Source organism: Myxine glutinosa, chromosome 13 (genome assembly GCF_964187855.1).
Source record: "Myxine glutinosa chromosome 13, kmMyxGlut1.1, whole genome shotgun sequence".
In the NCBI taxonomy this organism is placed as follows: Eukaryota; Metazoa; Chordata; class Myxini; order Myxiniformes; family Myxinidae; genus Myxine; species Myxine glutinosa.
The window spans coordinates 3958572-3978151 of record NC_136273.1 but is presented as its reverse complement, the minus strand read 5'-3'; the positions used below and the strand labels follow the sequence as shown (position 1 = coordinate 3978151).

Below are 19580 nucleotides of genomic sequence, written 5' to 3'. Positions count from 1 at the left end.
CAGTTCCAGTTTCACCGTAACGCCTGGCCAGGTTGGAAATTTCAGGCTGTGAGCAACCAAGACGTTGGGCAATTGTTCACTGGCTTACACCAGCCTCAAGCATCCCAATTGCCCTTAAACGTTGTTCAGATGTCAGGCGTGGCATCTGAATTTTCTTGTTGTTTTCCCTGTCAGAAGCCTCTCGAGAGTCTAGAGTGACAGCAGTAAATGAATGTCTAACCATGAGAACTGAAGGATTTAATAATGAGGGTCATTATTTAAAGGGAAAGATCCCGATACACAACCACTCAAGCATGCCATTGTTGATCAACCAGGTGATTGAAGTGAAGTTCCCGTTACATAATCAGCCATTATAATTGAAGAAACGTGTTTGTAAAGCTGCACATTTCATGAGTGATAAGTTTATTTTGATGTTCAGTTATTCTGTTTGATTGTCTGTTTGTCACCGGCCTGCAGGTCACAATACTAAACCGATCGTCATGAAACTTCACCAAGTTGTAGAGGTCATCACAAATGAGAAGCCTATTGATTTTGAGGTCAAAGGTCATCTGGAGGTCAAATTTCGAAAATCGCCATATTTAATGCGATTGACTTGAAAATTGAACAGCATATGTATATTTAGTCACTAAATAGGGAAACCAACTATATTTGACGTCACAAGATCAAAGGTCAACTCAAGGTCGTACTTCCAAAACCATCAATTTTCATCTGAAAAACCATCAATTTTCATCCGATTGACTTGAAAATTGAACAGCATTTGCACATTGAGTTACTAAATTGGGAAACCAACTATTTTTTAGGTCAAAAGGTCAAAGGTCAACTCATGGTCAAACTTCCAAAATCATAAATTTTCATCAAAAAATGGCCACTTTTCATCCTATTGACCCGAGCTTTGATCAAGATCGTCAAATTAGATATTGATGAAATGTCGAATTTGCTGAATCAATTGCAACCTTTTTTCGGGGGGAGGGGGGGGGTAGGGGGGGGATTATGCAAGTATCGTGCACTGCATGACGTCTTCTTGTTTAAACATCGATTTGATGACTGGAGAACCTTTGTATATTAATTTTGCACATATTTACGCTCATTTATATACATAATTAAGTGCAATTGGTTTGATTCCTGACAAAGAATTCACCTTTTGAGGTGGCGACGGCATGGAAACGGCGACGAGCAAGCCAAGTTCCACCGCTCTCGCCGCTGATCGGACAGAATGCCATTATTTCTTGTTTTAACATCAATCTGTTCAAGAATTGCAATTATTTATTGCGACGTTGACCCAACACATCACAACTGGAATGCACTCTGAAGAGCGCATACCTCCTCTGCCGGGCTGAACAGTTTGCGATTTTCATCTCACTGATAGGCTGGATCTGGATCCGGGCCTTAACCAAAATCTAATTGGCTTGTTCTTGTCATCTGACCAACTCATGCCCCAAATTTTGTCATAATCCATCCACAACGTTTTGAGATATCGTGCTACATACTGCTTTTGGCTCCATTTCTCAATGGCAAAAAATCAATTCCAAATTAAAAAGTTCTCATATCTGGATCCACATTGGCATCTTCACCAAAATGTACTCAATTTTTCCTTGTCACACTCCCAACCTGTCCAGCAAGTTCCGTCCGAATCCATCAATAAGTTTGAGATGAGATATCGTACTATACTATATTTCGTTTTTACCCATGTCATTCAATGGTGAAGAATCACGTAAAAATATTCTGGACTCGGATCCAGATCTTCACCAAACTGTAATCTTTTCGTCCTTGTCACACACCCAAACTGTCCACCAAATTTTGTCTGAATCTGTCCACAACATTTTAAGATATCCTGTTTTGCCCAACATTTTGACAGACAAACAGGGGTGAAAACATAACCTCTGTCCACCTTTGGTGGCAGAGATAAAAAGAGTGCAACATACATGGTGAGGCAAGGGACAACTCGCCCAGGATATATGGGCACACAATCTAAACTCTAAAGCATGCAAACACAAGCACAGATGGACAGCAGACAACACAGAACTTGACTTCAGACAAACAGGCGTTCACCAGGGCGAAAGTAAATTCCCAGCACAATCCCAGAACTTTTGCAAAGTATGTCCAAAATTCACTAAGGAAATCCCCACGAAACAATGCAATCACTGGTTAGTCGGGAAACACCTAATTTTTCACAGCGAAACTCATTTGCAATATATATTTTTTGTATGACTTTGTTTCCTAGTGATTTGTACTTAAAGTTGGCGTGACAGGACATTCATGGGTTTCGTTGAGGTTTTTTGTTTTTTTAATCTTCATGTGTCATGTGGATTACGCATACCTTTGGAGTCGGTGTATTATGTGTTGCGGCAAATCCCTGCATGTTGAGTGGTGTGAGGGACACCATTGGTTGAGATAACAATGTTGACTGTACTCCAGGAGCAGCAGAAGGTGTTTCCAGTGTAGGCTGCCCGACTGCAGGTGGCGTGGATACTGAGCGGGCCATTTGATTCTGAACAGGACCACACTGTCAAAACATTTCAGTTTAAACTCTCAAAATACTGGTTCTGTCAACAACTGTCATTTGCAAATTCACTGCTTACACAAATAAATGATTGCTATATTTCATGTAGATAGAAACTTGCTGCGATTCAGTTTGGGAATTAAGTGGTTATTGGGTGGTGGAGGAAATCAGAAGTAGAAGCCCTATAGTAACTGGAACTTGATGAAAACGACGGTTACTTTGTGAAATACTGCTGAGGTATTTTATGCCTCCGCCACCAAAGTCGCCAGAGGAATCATGTTTTCAGGTTGTCCGTCCGTTCGTGACAGATTTTCGTTACTGCAATAACCTAAGAACAGCTCAAGTCAATCTTGGTCAAAGAATGTGTAATGATGTAAAGATTAACTGATTAGATTATGGGGTGAAGCGGTCAAAGGTCAGAGGTCTACTTAGGTAAAAATTTTGATACAGAGCTAACTTATGAACCAGTGATGGGATTTTGATCAAACTTGGTACAAGTATATTGTCACGTCCGTGGCCGATGAAAACCAGCTTTGGACGGATAGCCGAACAGTTAACTCCGAGGCAGCAGTTTGAAACTTGGCGGTATTATTTTTGGCACGCACTGACAAAGAAAACCAGGGTGCTTACCTCAGACTGAACCACACGAGGTTTATTCCCTGAACCCACAAACACCAATACGAGACTAGGAAAATTCACAATACAAGAAATGAAATGCAACAATAAAGAACCACCTTTAGAGGCCATTTCTCCCCACAAAGCAGGGGTTGGCATTTTTCGGGCACCATGGTCCCCTTTTTGAAGCAATATTTTATGGCCAGATGCCCTTCCTGCGGCCAACCCTGTTGGTCGCCTCTTGCGACACACAGGGAGTTACCAGTGAACTGGTACATAATTTGCTGACCTTGGAAGTATGACAGGCTGAGTCAACCCCCCTGGCGTTAATTCAGTGATCGACTGGGACTCGAACCCAGGATCTGAGGATCCCAAGCCGGCACCCTAACCGCGAAGCCAACACCAGTCTCTAAATGATGCAACAACAAAGGATTCAATGAAATAATTGTAAGACGGTAAAATGTCAAAATTAATGTTGAGGTAAAAACGATAGTTCTACTTGAGGGACCCTCCACGCTGACACAAATACAGACACTTTGGAGAAAGATAAAAGAAAAGAAATGTCCCCTTTTTATGGCACTCAGCTCTGGTCTCGACGAGCACTTTTGTGAGGTCGGTCAACGAGAGGACCGCGCGTCAAAGTGCCCGAACAATGGTGCAGGTCAATCACGCGCGCACCCCGAGCCGCGAAGCAGCAACAAGACGACGTACCCCTCTTTTCTTTTTTGTGTCTCTGTCTCTGTCTCTGTCTCTGTCTCTGTCTCTCTCTCTCTCTCTCAGGAAGCACAGCACGGCCACAACCTCCCCAAAGAGCACCGCATCAAACAAGAGCCCCTCCTACCGGGAAAAGGCTCCACAAAGCTCTGTTGTTCTTGTCCTGAGCACACCTAAGAAGAGCGACCGTCCGCCACGAAGCCAGCACCAGAGAGAGAGAAAACGGATTCTTCCTCTTTCCTCCTCCTCGCTCTCGAAAATTTGTCTCGAAACTTTGTGCAGCCATACGAATGTGCTGGGTTTTTGTTGGCTCTAGCGGCATTGTGGGTGAATGGAGCCCATTGTATGGCTGGCTGAGTGCATGTAAAAAAAAAAACCCACACAGGAAAAGTCACAGGGGCAATTACACACTGGGGAATTACTCTTCAGCCCTGTCTAGTAAACACAAAAGCCATGCCCCTTATGGCAACATGCAAGCACTCAACCTGACAGGTTCCCTACTTATTACATCGAGATTCTTCTTCTTCGCATCCACAGTCCATGCTAAAACCTTTCGACCGATCCGATAAGGACGATCGTGCCCCCTTCGCCGATAGGCGGCGCTCTTGCGTCCGCCATTACTGGGAGGCATCCCGATCCAAATTTAACTCCAGCTGGCTGCGCCAGCACAACTATCATCGCGATCGTACATGAAAAGTGTCCGTGATAATCGTTCTCAAGTGTTTCTCTATACGTGTGGAGTGGTCGTGGACACCTGGCACCTGAAGGCACACGATACAAACCCCGTTTTCGGCGATATCGCCGGGCGCCGTAGGCGCACGGCCATGCCGCCCTGAAGGCACCTGGCACCTGGGGGTACCCGGTTTCCAATTCCACCTGCACCAAACCTATTTTGTTAGCAACCGCGTACCCTATGCTACGCCATGCCGAGCCCCCTTCCGCCTTAGCCCCGAGTTTCTCGACCAGTACGATAACGACTCCTCTGACCGACCGACTAGGTGCCCGTCCCTTCATCGACTCCTCCATACGGCCAGGTCTTGGCGGCCGTACCACAGCCGCCCCGCATGGATTCTTCCCTCAGAGTCCACCTCCGTGACGTGACGGGTCGGGTCACGGCCGGCCACCTCTGGCAACTACAGTACAGTATTGTGATCAATCTCCCAGGAGCGACCCACAGTTTCCTCACATCAATTATAATTTGATATTACCTTACTTAGTGAAGACAGGACCGCGCAGTCTTCCATAACCCATAACGTGTTTTGTTGTGTGCGGAGCGGCCTGGCAGAGGTTGCAAGTGAGGTCAGAGGCATCCCCAATAGGAATATTTGACGCAACAAAATGATGAACATGAACATGGGTTTCTTCTTCTTCACCAAAATTAATCACCCTTCTTTTTCTTCAGAAAGATTATTTTGTTGTTCCTTTATACTGTTCTTTCTGTTCTTTAATTGTTAAAAATAAAAAGTATTTAAAAACTTATGAAGACAGACCGAGTTTAAAGTGGGTGGGGTTCAATTCTTCCTCAGTGCGGCGATGACACCGAATACAACAACAACATGCATTTTAAGGCCATTTTCCCTGCTAGAGCGGGGGTTAGCCTTGCGGTCCCCATGACAATCTTCTCCATCTTGCCCTATTTTCTGCATCTCTCCTTGTTAACCCCCTTGCCCGCATTTCTTCTTCCACCATCTTTAGCCAAGTCTTTCTCGGTCTTCCCCGTCCTCTACTTCCTTCTACATTCATTTCCATCACTCTTCTCAACCAGTCACTTTCATCCTTCCTCAACACGTGACCAAACCATCTCAAGTTCCTCTTCACAGCATCAATCACAGGCTCTATTCCCATCATTTTTCGCAATTCATCATTTGTCTTCCTCTCTCTCAACGATACTCCGCACATCCATCGAACCATTCGCATCCTTTTTTTTTGTTTTTTTTGCATACAAAGTCGAGGCTCGTGTGAGAGCTAACGCATTAAACACAAAAAAACACAAACAGACACATAAAACATAAAATGAAGGGAGCGGGAGACAAGAGGGGCAGAGAGAGGGAAACACACAAACACAACAGTAGAGAGCAGGAACATCGGGAGATCTATGGATCTATACACACACACACACACACACACACACACACACACACACACACACACACACACACACACAAACACAGGCATACACACACACATGCATACATACACTGTCTCTGCCGTGCCTGTGGGTGTCTGTCTGCCAAGCCGGTCTGTCTGTGTCTTCTGTCTCTGTTGCGCCGGTCTGTCTCTGTTGCGCCAGTGTGTCTGTCGTGCAAGTCTGAGTATGTGTCTGTCGATCCGTGCCAGTCTGTGTCTGTCTCTTGACACAGGTGTGTGTCTGTCTCTGCCGCACCAAGCGAACAACACTCAGCCTTCCATGCACACATCTCCCATCAAAGCACAAACCGAGTTTATTAGATGACAGGATTATGTGTGTTATACATGTACATGCATTTATACACAAATTTAAAACAAATTTACACCCTTTCCCACCTTCGTTGCTGCTCTACGTTCATTACCCATGTCTCGCTCCCATAAATCATAACACCTCTCACACATGCAGCATACACCTTTCCCTTCAGCTTCAACGACACTCCCCTCCTCATCAGGACACCACTCAGTTCCCGAAACTTCTTCCATGCACATCTCACTCCAGCAACCGTTGCCGAGTCTGATCCACCTTCTCCATTCAGCATGTCTCCGAGGTAGCAAAATGTTTTCACACCTTCCAGCTTCACGCCATCTCCAAGATCCAACTCAACATTTCCTCCATCTGCAGCTCCCTCTGTGCACACCTTACATTTGAATGTAGCTGCCACACTGGTTAATGACCCTCTCAGACCACTACATTTTTGATGAACCCACTCAGCGCACATTGTACATTGAATGGAGTTCACTCCGACACCCTTCCTGCACACAGCACACGGCCACTTCCCAGTTCTTTCCACCTCACCACATGCTTTACCACTTGCCATCACCTTCGTCTTTCCGATATTCACCTTCAGACCTTTTGTCTCCATACATTCCTTCCACTTGTTCATCTTTTCCTTCAGTCCATCCATACTTTCCGCAATCAACACCAGATCATCTGCATACAACAACTCCCACGGTAAACCCTCCTTTACGTTCTGAGCCAGCACCTCCATCACAGCTACAAATAGTAGTGGACTTAGTACTGACCCCTGATGCACTCCCACCTTCACCTCAAACTCACCACTGTTCCCGTCCTTCGTCCCTACAGCTGTGCGCGCTCTTTTGTACATTGCCATCACTACTCTGATCAACCATTCCTCCACTCCTAACTTCCTCATTGCCCATGTCAATACTTTGCGTGGAACCCTATCGAATGCTTTCTCCAGATCAACAAACCCAAGAAACAACTTCTTCCTCTTCTCCATGTACTTCTCCTGCAACTGCCTCACAATAAAAAGCGCGTCTGTCGTTCCTCTTCCTGGCATAAATCCAAACTGCATTTCGCCGATCTTCACTTTCTTCCTTATCCTCTCCAACACCCTTTCCAATACCTTCATTCCATGCTCCAATAACTTTATCGCTCGGTACGAGCCACACTCTAGAGGGTCACCTTTCCCCTTGTGTAGAGGGACTAGGGTACTCAGTTCCCAATCCACTGGAATGCGGCCTTCTTTCACAGCCAGATTACAGACCTCTGTCATTCTCTTCACACCCCAACTTCCTGCTGCCTTCAACATATCTCCGAATATACGCCGAATGCAAAGTTTAAAATATTTTTGGGCTATACAGTGCATCCAAAAATGGAAGGTGTTAAAACATTTTGAAAAAATATATATATAAATAAATTGAACGCATATAAGTTGGGCTGGGTTCACTTTTTCTGCTGGTATGTGGGAGTATCGGCACAGAGGGAGGGGAGAGAAGGGGTATCTCAAAGGTAAGCGCAGATAGGCAAAATCACAGACGGCGAGGTTTGACTGTCCAGTATCATGATAGAAAGATGAACTGATTAGATCAGACTTGGCTAATTTTTCAGATATGGGTGTTGTTGTCGTGTATGAGACATTTTTGAGGAAAAGTTGGTAAACAGACTTTCTAACTTTTATGGTATGCTGAATCCAAATATGCTGTTTACCAGGCCGGCATTTGACTCATTCACTTTGAAAAATGCAAAACAAAACATACGCAAGTCGTAGAAAGAAAATATTCACATGGAGCACAGATCGATAAAACAATAAACACAGCTTATTATTATTATTATTATTATTATTATTATTATTATATGGTATAATTATATGAATATATATTGCATTTCAGGTCAGAATGGAGTCTTTAATGCAACTCAAAAAAAACCAGCAGCTGGTGTGTAACATATGAAGACTGATTTATATGGCAGCAGAGTAAATCAGACAAACTTTTTGAAGCCACAGAAAAAGGACTATCGTCTCCCCGCGAAGCAACATCAGCACACCACAAATTAAGGGACGAAAATAATCGTGATATGATTGATAGAATCACATTCGTGCTTGGTGCCGATTCCTCGCAGGTACTGCGAGTGTGGCATAAATCATGTTATGCTTTGTACACAGACAAAGGTAAAATCAAACACCTTGAACAATCAACCAGTACTGAGAGTGCTCCATACTCAAGTTTCAAAGGTTCAACCACAGAAGCTCACAGTACCGCTACAAATTTAAGCAGTCGCATGAAAGCCATGAACCGGAAAGCATGCATGTTCTGTCAAGACTCTGATTCGAAAGTGAAACTTTCTTTAGTAGCAACATTGAAAATGAGCAAGGAGATACTCGATTCTTCAAAATATGACCAGCAGCTTAGTGTCCGTCTTGCTGGGGTCCAATAGCAGCTGAATCTAATAGCTGCTGAAGGGAAGTATCACACAAATAGTTACAAGCAGTTCTTGCGAACCACAACTAAAACGAAGGAAGAAGCACAGAACACTGACCTACCAATGATTTGGCTGACCAAGGAGTTGAAATATGCTGCCAGTCAAGGCCACGTACTAAAGCTTTCAGAAGTGTGGAATCGCTACTGTGAACTTGTTATTGAAGCTTGAGTAGATGTTCCACAATATTTTGTCAGCCGTCGAATGACATTTAGAGAACAGCTTTCCACACACATTAGAGATGTATGTGACTTCATCGTACTACGTGACCAAGCTCCAGGTGATAGAAAAACTGTCTTGGTACCGAACAAATTTCCCCATGTACCAATCTCCAAAATGACAAGCCAGAATGACGAGGAAATAATCTCTCCAGTTCCACATTTTAAGGCAAACAATGAGAAGTTCTTGTCGATGGTTCACATAGCACTGAAATTACGATCTGATATACTCAGACAACCACCTCAAAAAGGTCCGTCTGTCCTCGAGGAATATGCAATATCATGTGTACGAGAGAGCCTGCACATGTTCATACGTCTTCTTATTGGTAGACAATACGTTTTTGAACACATGTCCTCGTCAGGTACAGATGATGGTGATGAACTATTACCAGAAGAAGAGGACACTGAAATGCCCAACGAAAGTACTGATGACTTTGATTCTGAAGTACAGTCTCGCGTTCTTAGTTTGTGTCAAGATTTAGTGTATACCACTTCTGGAGGCAAGAAGTGGACCTCAAAACATATTGGCCTTGCTAGCACTTCACACCAGACAACACGCTCGAAGCAACTGGTTCAGTTATTTCATAAGGCGGGGCATACACTAAGTTATAGCGATGTCTTACGGATAGACACTTCTTGAGCTGAAGTTACACTGAGAAGCATGGATGAAACAAATGGTGCTGTAATCAAGAAGACTATGAATTGCTGATTCCCTTTCACACAATAACTGGGTGTGACACAGTTTCTCACATAGCAGGTCACAGCAAGAGAACATCATGGGAAGTGTTCAAGAACAATCGTCATCTGCTGGCGAACTTTGGGAAGCACCCACTCACTGATGACACCATAAAGTCTGCGGAACAATTCATTTGTAAAATGTATCATCAGGATGACATAGTTACCTGTGATGAGGTCCGTGCAAGACTGTTTTGCAAATGTAGATCTCTTGAAGCACTTCCTCCCATATCTGATGCAGTGAGATTTCACATACCTAGGGCTCACTACCAGGTTATGGTATGGAGACGAGCCATGTGTGCCCACTCACACCTGCCTTCACCAGTTGGCCATGGATAGATATTACAGGATAATAAGCTAAAGCCACAACTCATGTCTCTGCCACCAGTACCAGACATTTGTGAAGAGTTCATCTCATGTGGCTGTGTAAAGGGGTGCTCAACACAACGATGCAGTTGTAAAAAAGCAACTTGTATTGCACTGGAGCTTGCAAATGTAGTTCAGGTACCGACGGATGTAGAAATCATTAATGTATCCCAATCCAAACCAGCTAAGAAGAATAAGAATGAAATGAGATGGATGACTTGAGATGAAGATGAATGAAATGAAGATGGAGACGAGTTTCCAGTGATTATGGAGCTGGTAGCTTCTGAAAATAAAATGTAATACACCACTTTCACATGGGTGGAGGTTGGGGAAAGTGGTCGGTGGGGTGCACAACTCGTTGTGCACCCGTCCTGCACCCTGACGACTTACAACTGAAAACTGAGCTTGGTAAACAAATTTTTGGTGTTTAGGAAAGCAAAATTGTGTTGGAAAGCCAGTTTACCAACTTTTCCCCCAAAATGCCTGCAGTAGTTATTTTCTGAGAAAAGTGGCCTAGTCTAGATGGCATCTAAATGTCAAAGGTCAGAATCTGTAATTTGTTTTCGTTACCGTAATACCTTAAGAACGACTGAAGGGAACCAAGTCAAACTTGGTACATGGATGTATAATGATGGAAAGATAAACGGATGAGGTTATGAGGTCAAGAAGCCAAAGGTCCCATAATGTAACTAGACCGACACTTTTAGACGTCACAACGTCGACCGATATGCCTCCGCCCACATTATTACATCATTATACATATTTGTACCAAGTTTGATTTAAATCCATTCAGCTGTTCTCAAGAACACATTTTTACCGGACATGACCTCTGACCTCACCAAAATCACAAAATCGCCTCACTCTTCACCTTTGATGCCAAAATATAATCAGCTAATCTTTGCATTATTATATATACTTATACCAAGTTGGGGGCAATATCCCATCACGAGTTCACAAGTTATCGAGGTAACAGATTTTTTTTTTACTGAACATGACCTTTGACCTCTTAACCCAAAAATGTAATCTGTTCATGTTTACATTATTATACATACATGTACCAAGTTTGATTTAAATCCCTTCAGTTGTTCTAAAGTAATCACATTTTTACCTGATATGACCTCTGATCTTTGACCTCCTGATGCCATTATCCAATCAGTTCATCTTTTCATCATATATACTTATACCAAGTTTGTTCAAAATCCCATCATTTGTTCACAAGTTGGCATGGCAACATACTTTTTACTAAACATGACATCTCACCTTTGACTTCTTGACCTCAAAATCTAATCAGTTCATCTTTATCTCATTATACATACCTGCACCAAGTTTGACCAAGCTCCCTTCAGCCGTTCTAAGGGAATCGAGGAAATGAAAACCTATCATGGACAGACGGACAGCCGGACGGACAACCTGAAAACATAATGCCTCCGTCGACTTCGACAGCAGAGGCATAAACATTATGTTACTGCACTAAATTGTGAACCAGTGATGGGACTTTGACCAAATTTGGTATAAGTATACATCATGATGAAAAGATGAACTGATTAGATTTCAGCATCAAAGGTCAGAGGTCATGTCACGTAAAAATGTGACACTTAATTGAGAACAGCTGAAGGAATTTAAATCAAACTTGGTGCAAGTATGTATAATGATGTAATAATGTGGGTAAAGGCATATATATTGGTCGATGTCACGCCGTCGGCGAGTGCTGCTCTTATTTTAAGGAAATTTCCAGTTGCCCCCCCTGCGACTTTTCTAGGAAATTTACAGTTGCCCCCCTGAGAGGTTTCTAGGAAATTTACACTTGCCCCCCTGAGAGTTTTGTAGGAAATTTACAGTTGCCCCCCCCCCCCCCCCCCGAGAGATTTCTAGGAAATTTCCAGTTGCCCCCCTGAGAGTTTTCTTCTATGTCCATTTTGTCCACCAAATGCAACCTTCTCATGCCGTCAGGGGGGTTGACTCAGCCTGTCATCCTTCCGAGGTCGGCAAACTAAGTACCAGTTCACTGGTATTTCCCTGTGTGTCGCAAAAGGCGACTAACAGGGTTGGCGGCTGGAAGGGCATCCGGCCATAATAAAACATTGCTTCAAAAAGGGGACCATGGTGCCCGAAAAAGGCCAACCTCTGCTCTGCAGGGAAAATGGCCTCTAATGGTGGCTCTATTCTTCACCATTGAGTGATAGGGCCAAAACGATATACACCATGATATTTCAAAATGTTGTGGACGACTTATGACAAAACTTAGTGGATGAGTTGGGTAAGTGACAATAACAAGCCGATTCCATTTTGGTTCAGTTCTGGATTCAGATCTGGCCTATCAGTGGGATACAAAGTGTAAACTATTCAGCCTGGTGGGAGGAGGGTTGGGGGGGGGGGGGGGTATGTTATTAACCAAGCGCCGATCTAGTTGGTATTGTTGTTATTTTTGTTATTAGAAGTGGCGTTGGTAAAACACCACAATTAGCTATCTTAACACGAATATACACACACTGATATCGCCCAGGGCGGTTGTCTGCCTTAGGCAGAGTAGGGGGTAGGAGGAAAGGGGGAGAAGGAGGAAATGGAATCGGAACAACCTCTATCGTTTGACCCTTACACCTCCCGTCAAGTTTGGTTGAGATTGGATAACGACCGAATGCATTGCGGTCAGGCAGACAGAGAATTGCATATTTTAGTATGACAACAAACAAGTCTAACAATTAACACATCATCAAAAGCAACAAAGGACATACCTGCTGTTCTAGGCGCAGTGGCGAAGCAGGCAATGTCTGCGCAGCAGCAATCTGCTGGGTCGCTGCCGCTGCTGCAGCACGTGGGGGTCGCTGTGAGGGGCTAGGCGCTGCGGGTATATGCGGTGAGAGTGGTACAGGACCTGCAGTAACCACAGGCTGTGCTGCAGTGAGAGCTACAAGGATAACAGGTGTTTCAAAGGCACAACATAAGTGTCAGTGGAGAACACAGGCCAGAAACTGTTAGCATAGCATTTTAGAGGAATGTAACCCTGTTTGTGAATACACTCAAAACATGCTTTCTGGCAAAGTGATGCAACTCTCATGATGACAAATTTATGATGAAACAAAACAAATATACAGCACTAACCAAAATTCGGTAGCACCTCCCAACTGCATGTAAACTGTTTGTCTGTTTGAGAAAAGCCAAACCTGCAGGCTTGCGACCACGACGTTGTGGAACTCGTGCCACCGGTGACGTTATCTCGTACTCCTCCACAGGCATTTCAGCAACCTTCTGCAAAAATGCCTTCTCCACGGTCTGGGCCATCAGCACGATGTCATCATTTGGCTGAAGAAACATCATGTAAAAAATTAAGATAAAAAAATTCCGTGAAAGAATAGAGATGGGGGGGATAAAGCAATAAGCAAATAAGTCAATAGTTGTTGTTGTTGTGTTGCCCCAGTCAGTTCTGGTTGAACAGACCAGCGGTTGAACAGACCTAGTTTAATGTTTGTGATGTGATCTGAGAATGTACCCTGCTGCTCCTGGACTCCGTGTCCTTTCCTCCTGACAAGGTGGAAAAGTTTCTGTCAACCCTCGACTCTGATTCTGCAACTGGACCCGACGGCATCAGCCACGGGTCCTAAAATCCTGCTCTGCTGCTCTATCTCACCCTCTCTCTGTTCTCTTCACCCTCTCTTTTGCTCAAGGTCAACTGCCATCTGCTTGGAAATCAGCCAACATCACCGCTTTGCACAAAAAAGGTGCAAAAACAGATCCTAGCAACTACAGACCAATCAGCCTTCTCCCAATTATCAGCAAAGTCATGGAATCCATCATTGCTTCTGATATGAAATCTTTCCTCTTCTCCAATGGCTTGATCTCTGATCATCAATTTGGTTTCAGACCAGGTCACTCTACTCTGGACATGCTGCTTCTGCTGTCTCAACAATGGATGGAGGTCCTCAATGCCAAACAGGAAATTAGAGCTGTCTCCCTCGACATATCACGTGCCTTCGACACGGTCTGGCACCCCGCTCTGCTCACCAAACTCTCCTCCTTTGGTATCCATGGAAATCTCCACGCATGGCTGGCGGACTTCCTCTCTAGTCGTCGTCAACGTGTGGCCCTGAATGGGTTTCTCTCATCTCCTCTTCCTGTTCAGGCTGGAGTTCCCCAAGGCAGTGTTCTGGGCCCCGTGCTTTTTCTGGTCTTCATCAATGATCTCTCTGACTCTCTCGAAAATCCTCTCTATCTCTTTGCTGATGACTCCACTCTCTGCCGCTCCATTCCTCTTCCCTCAGATCGGCAGTCTGCTGCCTCCTCACTCTCTGAAGACCTGGACAAAATCACAGACTGGTCAAACAAGTGGAACATGTCTTTCAATCCTGACAAATCTCACACTCTTACTATGTCTCTCCGAAAAGATCGACTGGACAACCCTCCCATCTACTTTCTCAACAATCCTCTCCAAGAAGTTCTGTCGCTCAAGATTTTGGGTCTCACTATCTGCCATGATCTTTCTTGGGAAAACCACATTTCCAAGCTGGCCTCCAAAGCCAGTCGCCGACTGGGCATCCTCCGTCGTGCGAAGTCCTTCCTCGGCACACCTGAGCTCCTCACCACATACAAGGCTTTCATCCGCAGCTCAATGGAATACTGTTCTCCCCTATGGGCCGGTGCTCCTGCCTCACACCTAGCTCGGCTTCACGCTGTTGAAACCAAAGCTTTCAGAATTATTGGAATCTCCCGCGATGAAGCTATCTCTGAGGGCCTTTCACTCACTCACCGCAGGCAGGTAGGTGGTCTTTCTGTCTTCTACCGACTCCTCTCCGGCCTTGCACCCCCAGCTCTCTCTGTGCTCTGTCCCCCAAATATTCCTACAGGTCGCACAAGATCTGCCAGCAACCCTCTGATGGTTAAACTGCCGAAATCTCGGCTCTCCGCTCACCTTCACTCTTTCATTCCTCTTTTCTCCCGCCTCTGGAACAAACTCCCTCACTCCCTTCAATCCCACTCCTCCCTCCAGGTCTTTAAAACAGCTGTTCACCACCATCTCTTATCTTCCCCCATCCAAAACCTTGATCTTTTCTACCCCCGCTAATTCACCCCAGATCCACCTTGTTTGAAATTCCAACTTCTTTCCTGGAAGTCCTGGCAGTGTCCATATGTTTTATACCTCTCCCACTGCCCCCTTCCCACGCCCCCCCCAAAGCCCTCGCCCTCTCTCAGATCTCTCGATGTCTCCATGTCTCTCGGTCCCTGCTCTCAAATGTTGTGTTTGTGTCCTTCCCCCTCTCTCCCCATCTTGTCTACCGCTCCCTATGTTATATGTTTTATGTGTCGGTTTGTCTTTCTGTGTGATTAATGTTCGCTCTTTCACGAGCCTCGATCTTGTATACAAAAAAAAAAAAAAATAAATAAAAATGACACGCATGTGTTAAAAGTGACGCCGAATATTTTTGTTTGGTTCGTGTGTGGAATAGGTATGTTGTTCAGTATGATGTGGTGGAGCGTGATGTTCCTTGGTGTAATTTGTTAGGAGAGGGATTGGTGATTTTGAGGGGGCTACTTTTAGTGTATTGATGGTGAGCAAGGTTTGTAGGGTGTTGAGGAAGGGTTGAAGTTGTGCTGTCACGGTGCTGATGTTGCTATGAGTAGAGGTGATGGTTATATCGTCTGCGTATGATGCTGTTAGGGTGGTATATAATGGTATGCTCTCTGTGGTAGTTATGGCTGCATGTGAGGATGTTATGCCGCTGTTGGAGTTATTCATGCTGTTTATCATTTTGTACAAGTGCATGTTCGTGGTTGAGTGGTTTAGTGTGTGTAGAAAGGAGTGCCAGTTTTGTGTTTTTTCACGAGTATTTTGTTGTTGATTTCTGTGTTTATTGTTTGAATCATTTCCACAATGTCTGGTGGTGTGTTGGTGTGTTGTATTTTAGATTGTCTCGCTGTTTGACAAGGTGTACTACTTCTGATGAGTAGTTGAATGAATGAATGAATGACCGTTTTAAGGCTATTTTCCCCACTAGAGCGGGGGTTAGCCTTGCGGGCCCCATGACAATCATGGTTCCCTGTTTGAGGCAATGTTTTTATGGCGGGATGCCCTTCCTGACGCCAACCCTTGGTCACGCTCTTAGGTGCGCAGGGATACGGTGTACCTATTCTAAACCGGGGTACGCACCGGGATCATTCATCCCAGCAAGCTGGTACTCAATTTGCCGACCTCGGAAGGATGACAGGCTGAGTCAACCCCCCTGGCGTTAATTCAGCGATCGACCGGGATTCGAACCCAAGATCCTAGGATCCCAAGCCGGCACCCTGACCGCTAAGCCAACACCAGGCTGATGAGTAGTTGGGATTGTATTTTTTGATATTGCCCTTTGGAATGTATTTGGTAGCTGCAGTTGTGAGGATCATATTGACCTGTTTGATGTTCTACATACCGTTCTACAGAATTAATTATCCCCATGCTTTTTGAAAGAAAAAAAAAGAAAAATGGGCGGGATATTGCAATCGCATCTGTCGGTCCTTCAGGCCATCTGCCCCGAAATGATTGGGCAGAATTTCACCAAACTTGGTAGTTATGATCAACACATGGCTTGAAGGTGCGAGAGCAGTATCATTTTTGGCCCCGCACCCTCAAAAAGGGTCAAAAGGCCAGATACTGAAAAATGCAATTATGGGCACATTTTCAAACAATACTTTGTATATTATGTAATCAACATTGGGGAACACATGCAATATGTAACAATGTTTTGCATTTGACCCACAGTTCATTCCCGGGGGTAAGGGGATGAAGGCTTCTGGTCACAGGGGTCAAAACTGAAGATTATTTAAACTCAAGGTCTGATATTGGGTCATTCATGATGAAACTTTTTGCCATACTTCAACTTTGCTTTAGGTGGGAAGCATTGGGGTTTTCGCGTTTAATTTTTCGACTTAAGCCCTGTTGCACGTTTTGAGAGTCAAAGATGAAACACTAAAAAAAAAAAGGGGGAAAAAGGCTCCTATTCGAGTTCCAAAATTTTCTATTCGTTTCAAGTGGTAAAGCTGCTTCAATATTTGGCAATGTTCTTCCTTCAGGCCATCTGCCCCTAAATGCCCGTCAAAAAATGAAGAACCACTTTTCTAACCCCAGTGTTTAATTCTGAAGGGTTCTAAAGTGTAATTCCAGAAGGTTCTAAACAGTAATTCTAAAAAGTTTTGAAGGGTAATTATAATTGATTCTAGAGGGGTTATAAAGGGTAATTCTAAAGGGTTCTAAAGCAAAATTCTGAAGGGTTATAAAGGGTAATTATAAAGGGTTGTACAGGGTAATTCTAAAGGGTTATAACGGGTAATTCTCGAGGGTTAGAAAGGGTAATTCTAAAGGGTTATAACTGGTAATTCTACAGGGTTAGAAAGGGTAATTCTAAAGGGTTATAACTGGTAATTCTAAGTGGTTATAAAGGGTAATTCTAAATGGTTATAAAGGGTAATTCTAAAGGGTTATACAGGGTAATTATAAAGGGTAATTCGAAAGGGGTTGGTTCGTTTTTAGGCTTTGCCTATTTCATATTAAAATGCCAGCTGAACCGCTCCTTTCGGACAAGGGTGTGATATTTTTAAACATTCATCTCAGGTTCATCGATTAACTTGTACATAAATTGCATGAAGGATAAAGATAGTAGTAGACAACAGTGTACTCTCATCCTAATTATATGAGTAGACCAGCAGGGCACTCTTTAGAGCAAATACCTCCGCCATGCAATGCCTGATCTGGTGGAACATATTGGGCCCAAGAAGATAACATGCTACTGCATGAATACGACGATATTGTGCTATATATAGTTTTGGCCCCATCTCTAAATGGTGAAGAATCAATTCACAAATTAGTAAAATCTTATATCTGATCCAGATCTCAACCAAAATCGAATCAATTCTTCCTTGTCGCACACCCAACCTGTCCACCCCAATTCTTCCGAATAAGTCTATAACTTGGTGAAATATTGTGCTGTACATCGTTTTTGGCTCGATCACTCAATGGTAAAGAATCACTTTAAAAGTTCTAGTATCTGGATCCCGATTCAGACCTTTACCAAAATCTCACCAATTACCCAGGTGGCCAAGGGGGTTTACCAGACATGGGCTGTTGTAAAAGGTTGTGCCCCAGAAATCATATCTACACATGCCTAGGAACACAACCTAGGTCAACAACCTCGCCAACAAGCTGCTGGAAATGTAGTATCACCCTATATGTGATCTAACTCAAATACCACTCTAGGTGCGTTTTTTGGTTATCAGCAGCAGTGGCTTTTTCTGCTCTATATCAAAGAAATATCAGATATTAATGACTCAAACAAGCTACATATGTAAATTTACTGCTATTATGATTTCCCCATACAGGATCAAGGTGCACAGCTGACAGAGTTTTGCTGTATGGCTGATTTTTATGAATGATTTAATATTTACTCATTTTCAGACAAGTGTGAAATAATATCAACATGCACTTCTGGATGAGATTTGCTCCAAGTGAAGTTGTGTTCTTAATATATATACTCCTTTGCACTTTTAACTACAATGTCTAATGAATTAGTTTGTGTTTCAGATAACACAGCCGGGAGAAAAATGACCAGTCAAGCTGGGAAGAGGCTGGTTCAAGAGGCACTGTTACTGGAACAACCAAAGAAAAGGCGGGAGGATGGCTGGAACACAGACTATGGCAGATGTCTAATATGTCAAGAACCATCAATGAAAGGACTTAATAATGTCCAGGTGATATCAACAGAAAAGCTTCTTGTGGCTATGTCCTGTCGACGGGATCATATTCACAGAAGATTACAAAGTGACATTACCCAAGAAAACTGGGTTGGACAAAATTCCCCTAAATGGCATGTAAAATGCAGGAACTGGTACCTGAATGAAAAAAGTTACAAACTGGCAGAAAAAAGGAATCTAGGAGGGCAACCACCAGCGGCTGATGACCCTATGAAAACTTCATCTCTTGGGTCTCATACCACAAGACAATCCACATCAGGATTTGAAGCCAAGAACACTTGTGTCATCTGTAATAAGACATGGTATAGAGGGAAAGAGCCCACCTGTAAAGTGTCTACTACAACCAGCCAACATGCAATCCTTGATCAAGCCAAAAAGCTGAAGAGACAAGATATCTTGCAAAGGCTAATTGGTCAAGGCTTTGATATGGTTGCCAATGACATCTGCTACCATACACCCTGCATGAATACTTTTAAAGCTAGACGCATCCCCACTATCAGTCCAACACAAAATCTCTATGATGTTGCATTTGAAAGATTAGTCGAACAGCTTGAGACATCACTCTTCCAAAATAAGCGTGGCTTTTTTATGAAAAATCTTCGGGATCAGTATCGGGCAATTCTTCGAGAGCTAGATGTCAAAACTGCAGACTCGTATCGATCAATAACTTTGAAGTGGAAATTGCAACAATGGTTTGGCAAGCGCATTTCAATTATCAACCAAAGCACTGGCGCTGGCTTTATCTGTGCTTCCTCCATACCACTAGGAGATGCTCTAGAAAAACTGAGGTTGTTAGAGGCCAAGAATCAGA

General features: G+C 43.8%; 1 protein-coding gene across 4 annotated transcripts in view; it reads right to left on the bottom strand.

Annotated features, from left to right (window-relative positions):
- The window catches only part of LOC137438516 (homeotic protein female sterile), a 169480-nt gene that overhangs the window by 140060 nt on the left and 9840 nt on the right, over positions 1-19580 (bottom strand). For all 4 annotated transcript variants that reach the window (XM_068133622.2, XM_068133625.2, XM_068133624.2 and 1 more), the window contains exons 4-6: positions 13216-13354; positions 12787-12959; positions 2318-2503 (exon numbers count right to left, since the gene is read on the bottom strand). In XM_068133622.2, the coding sequence (XP_067989723.2) occupies positions 2318-2503; positions 12787-12959; positions 13216-13354 (498 nt within the window). The remainder of the gene's footprint in view (positions 1-2317; positions 2504-12786; positions 12960-13215; positions 13355-19580) is intronic.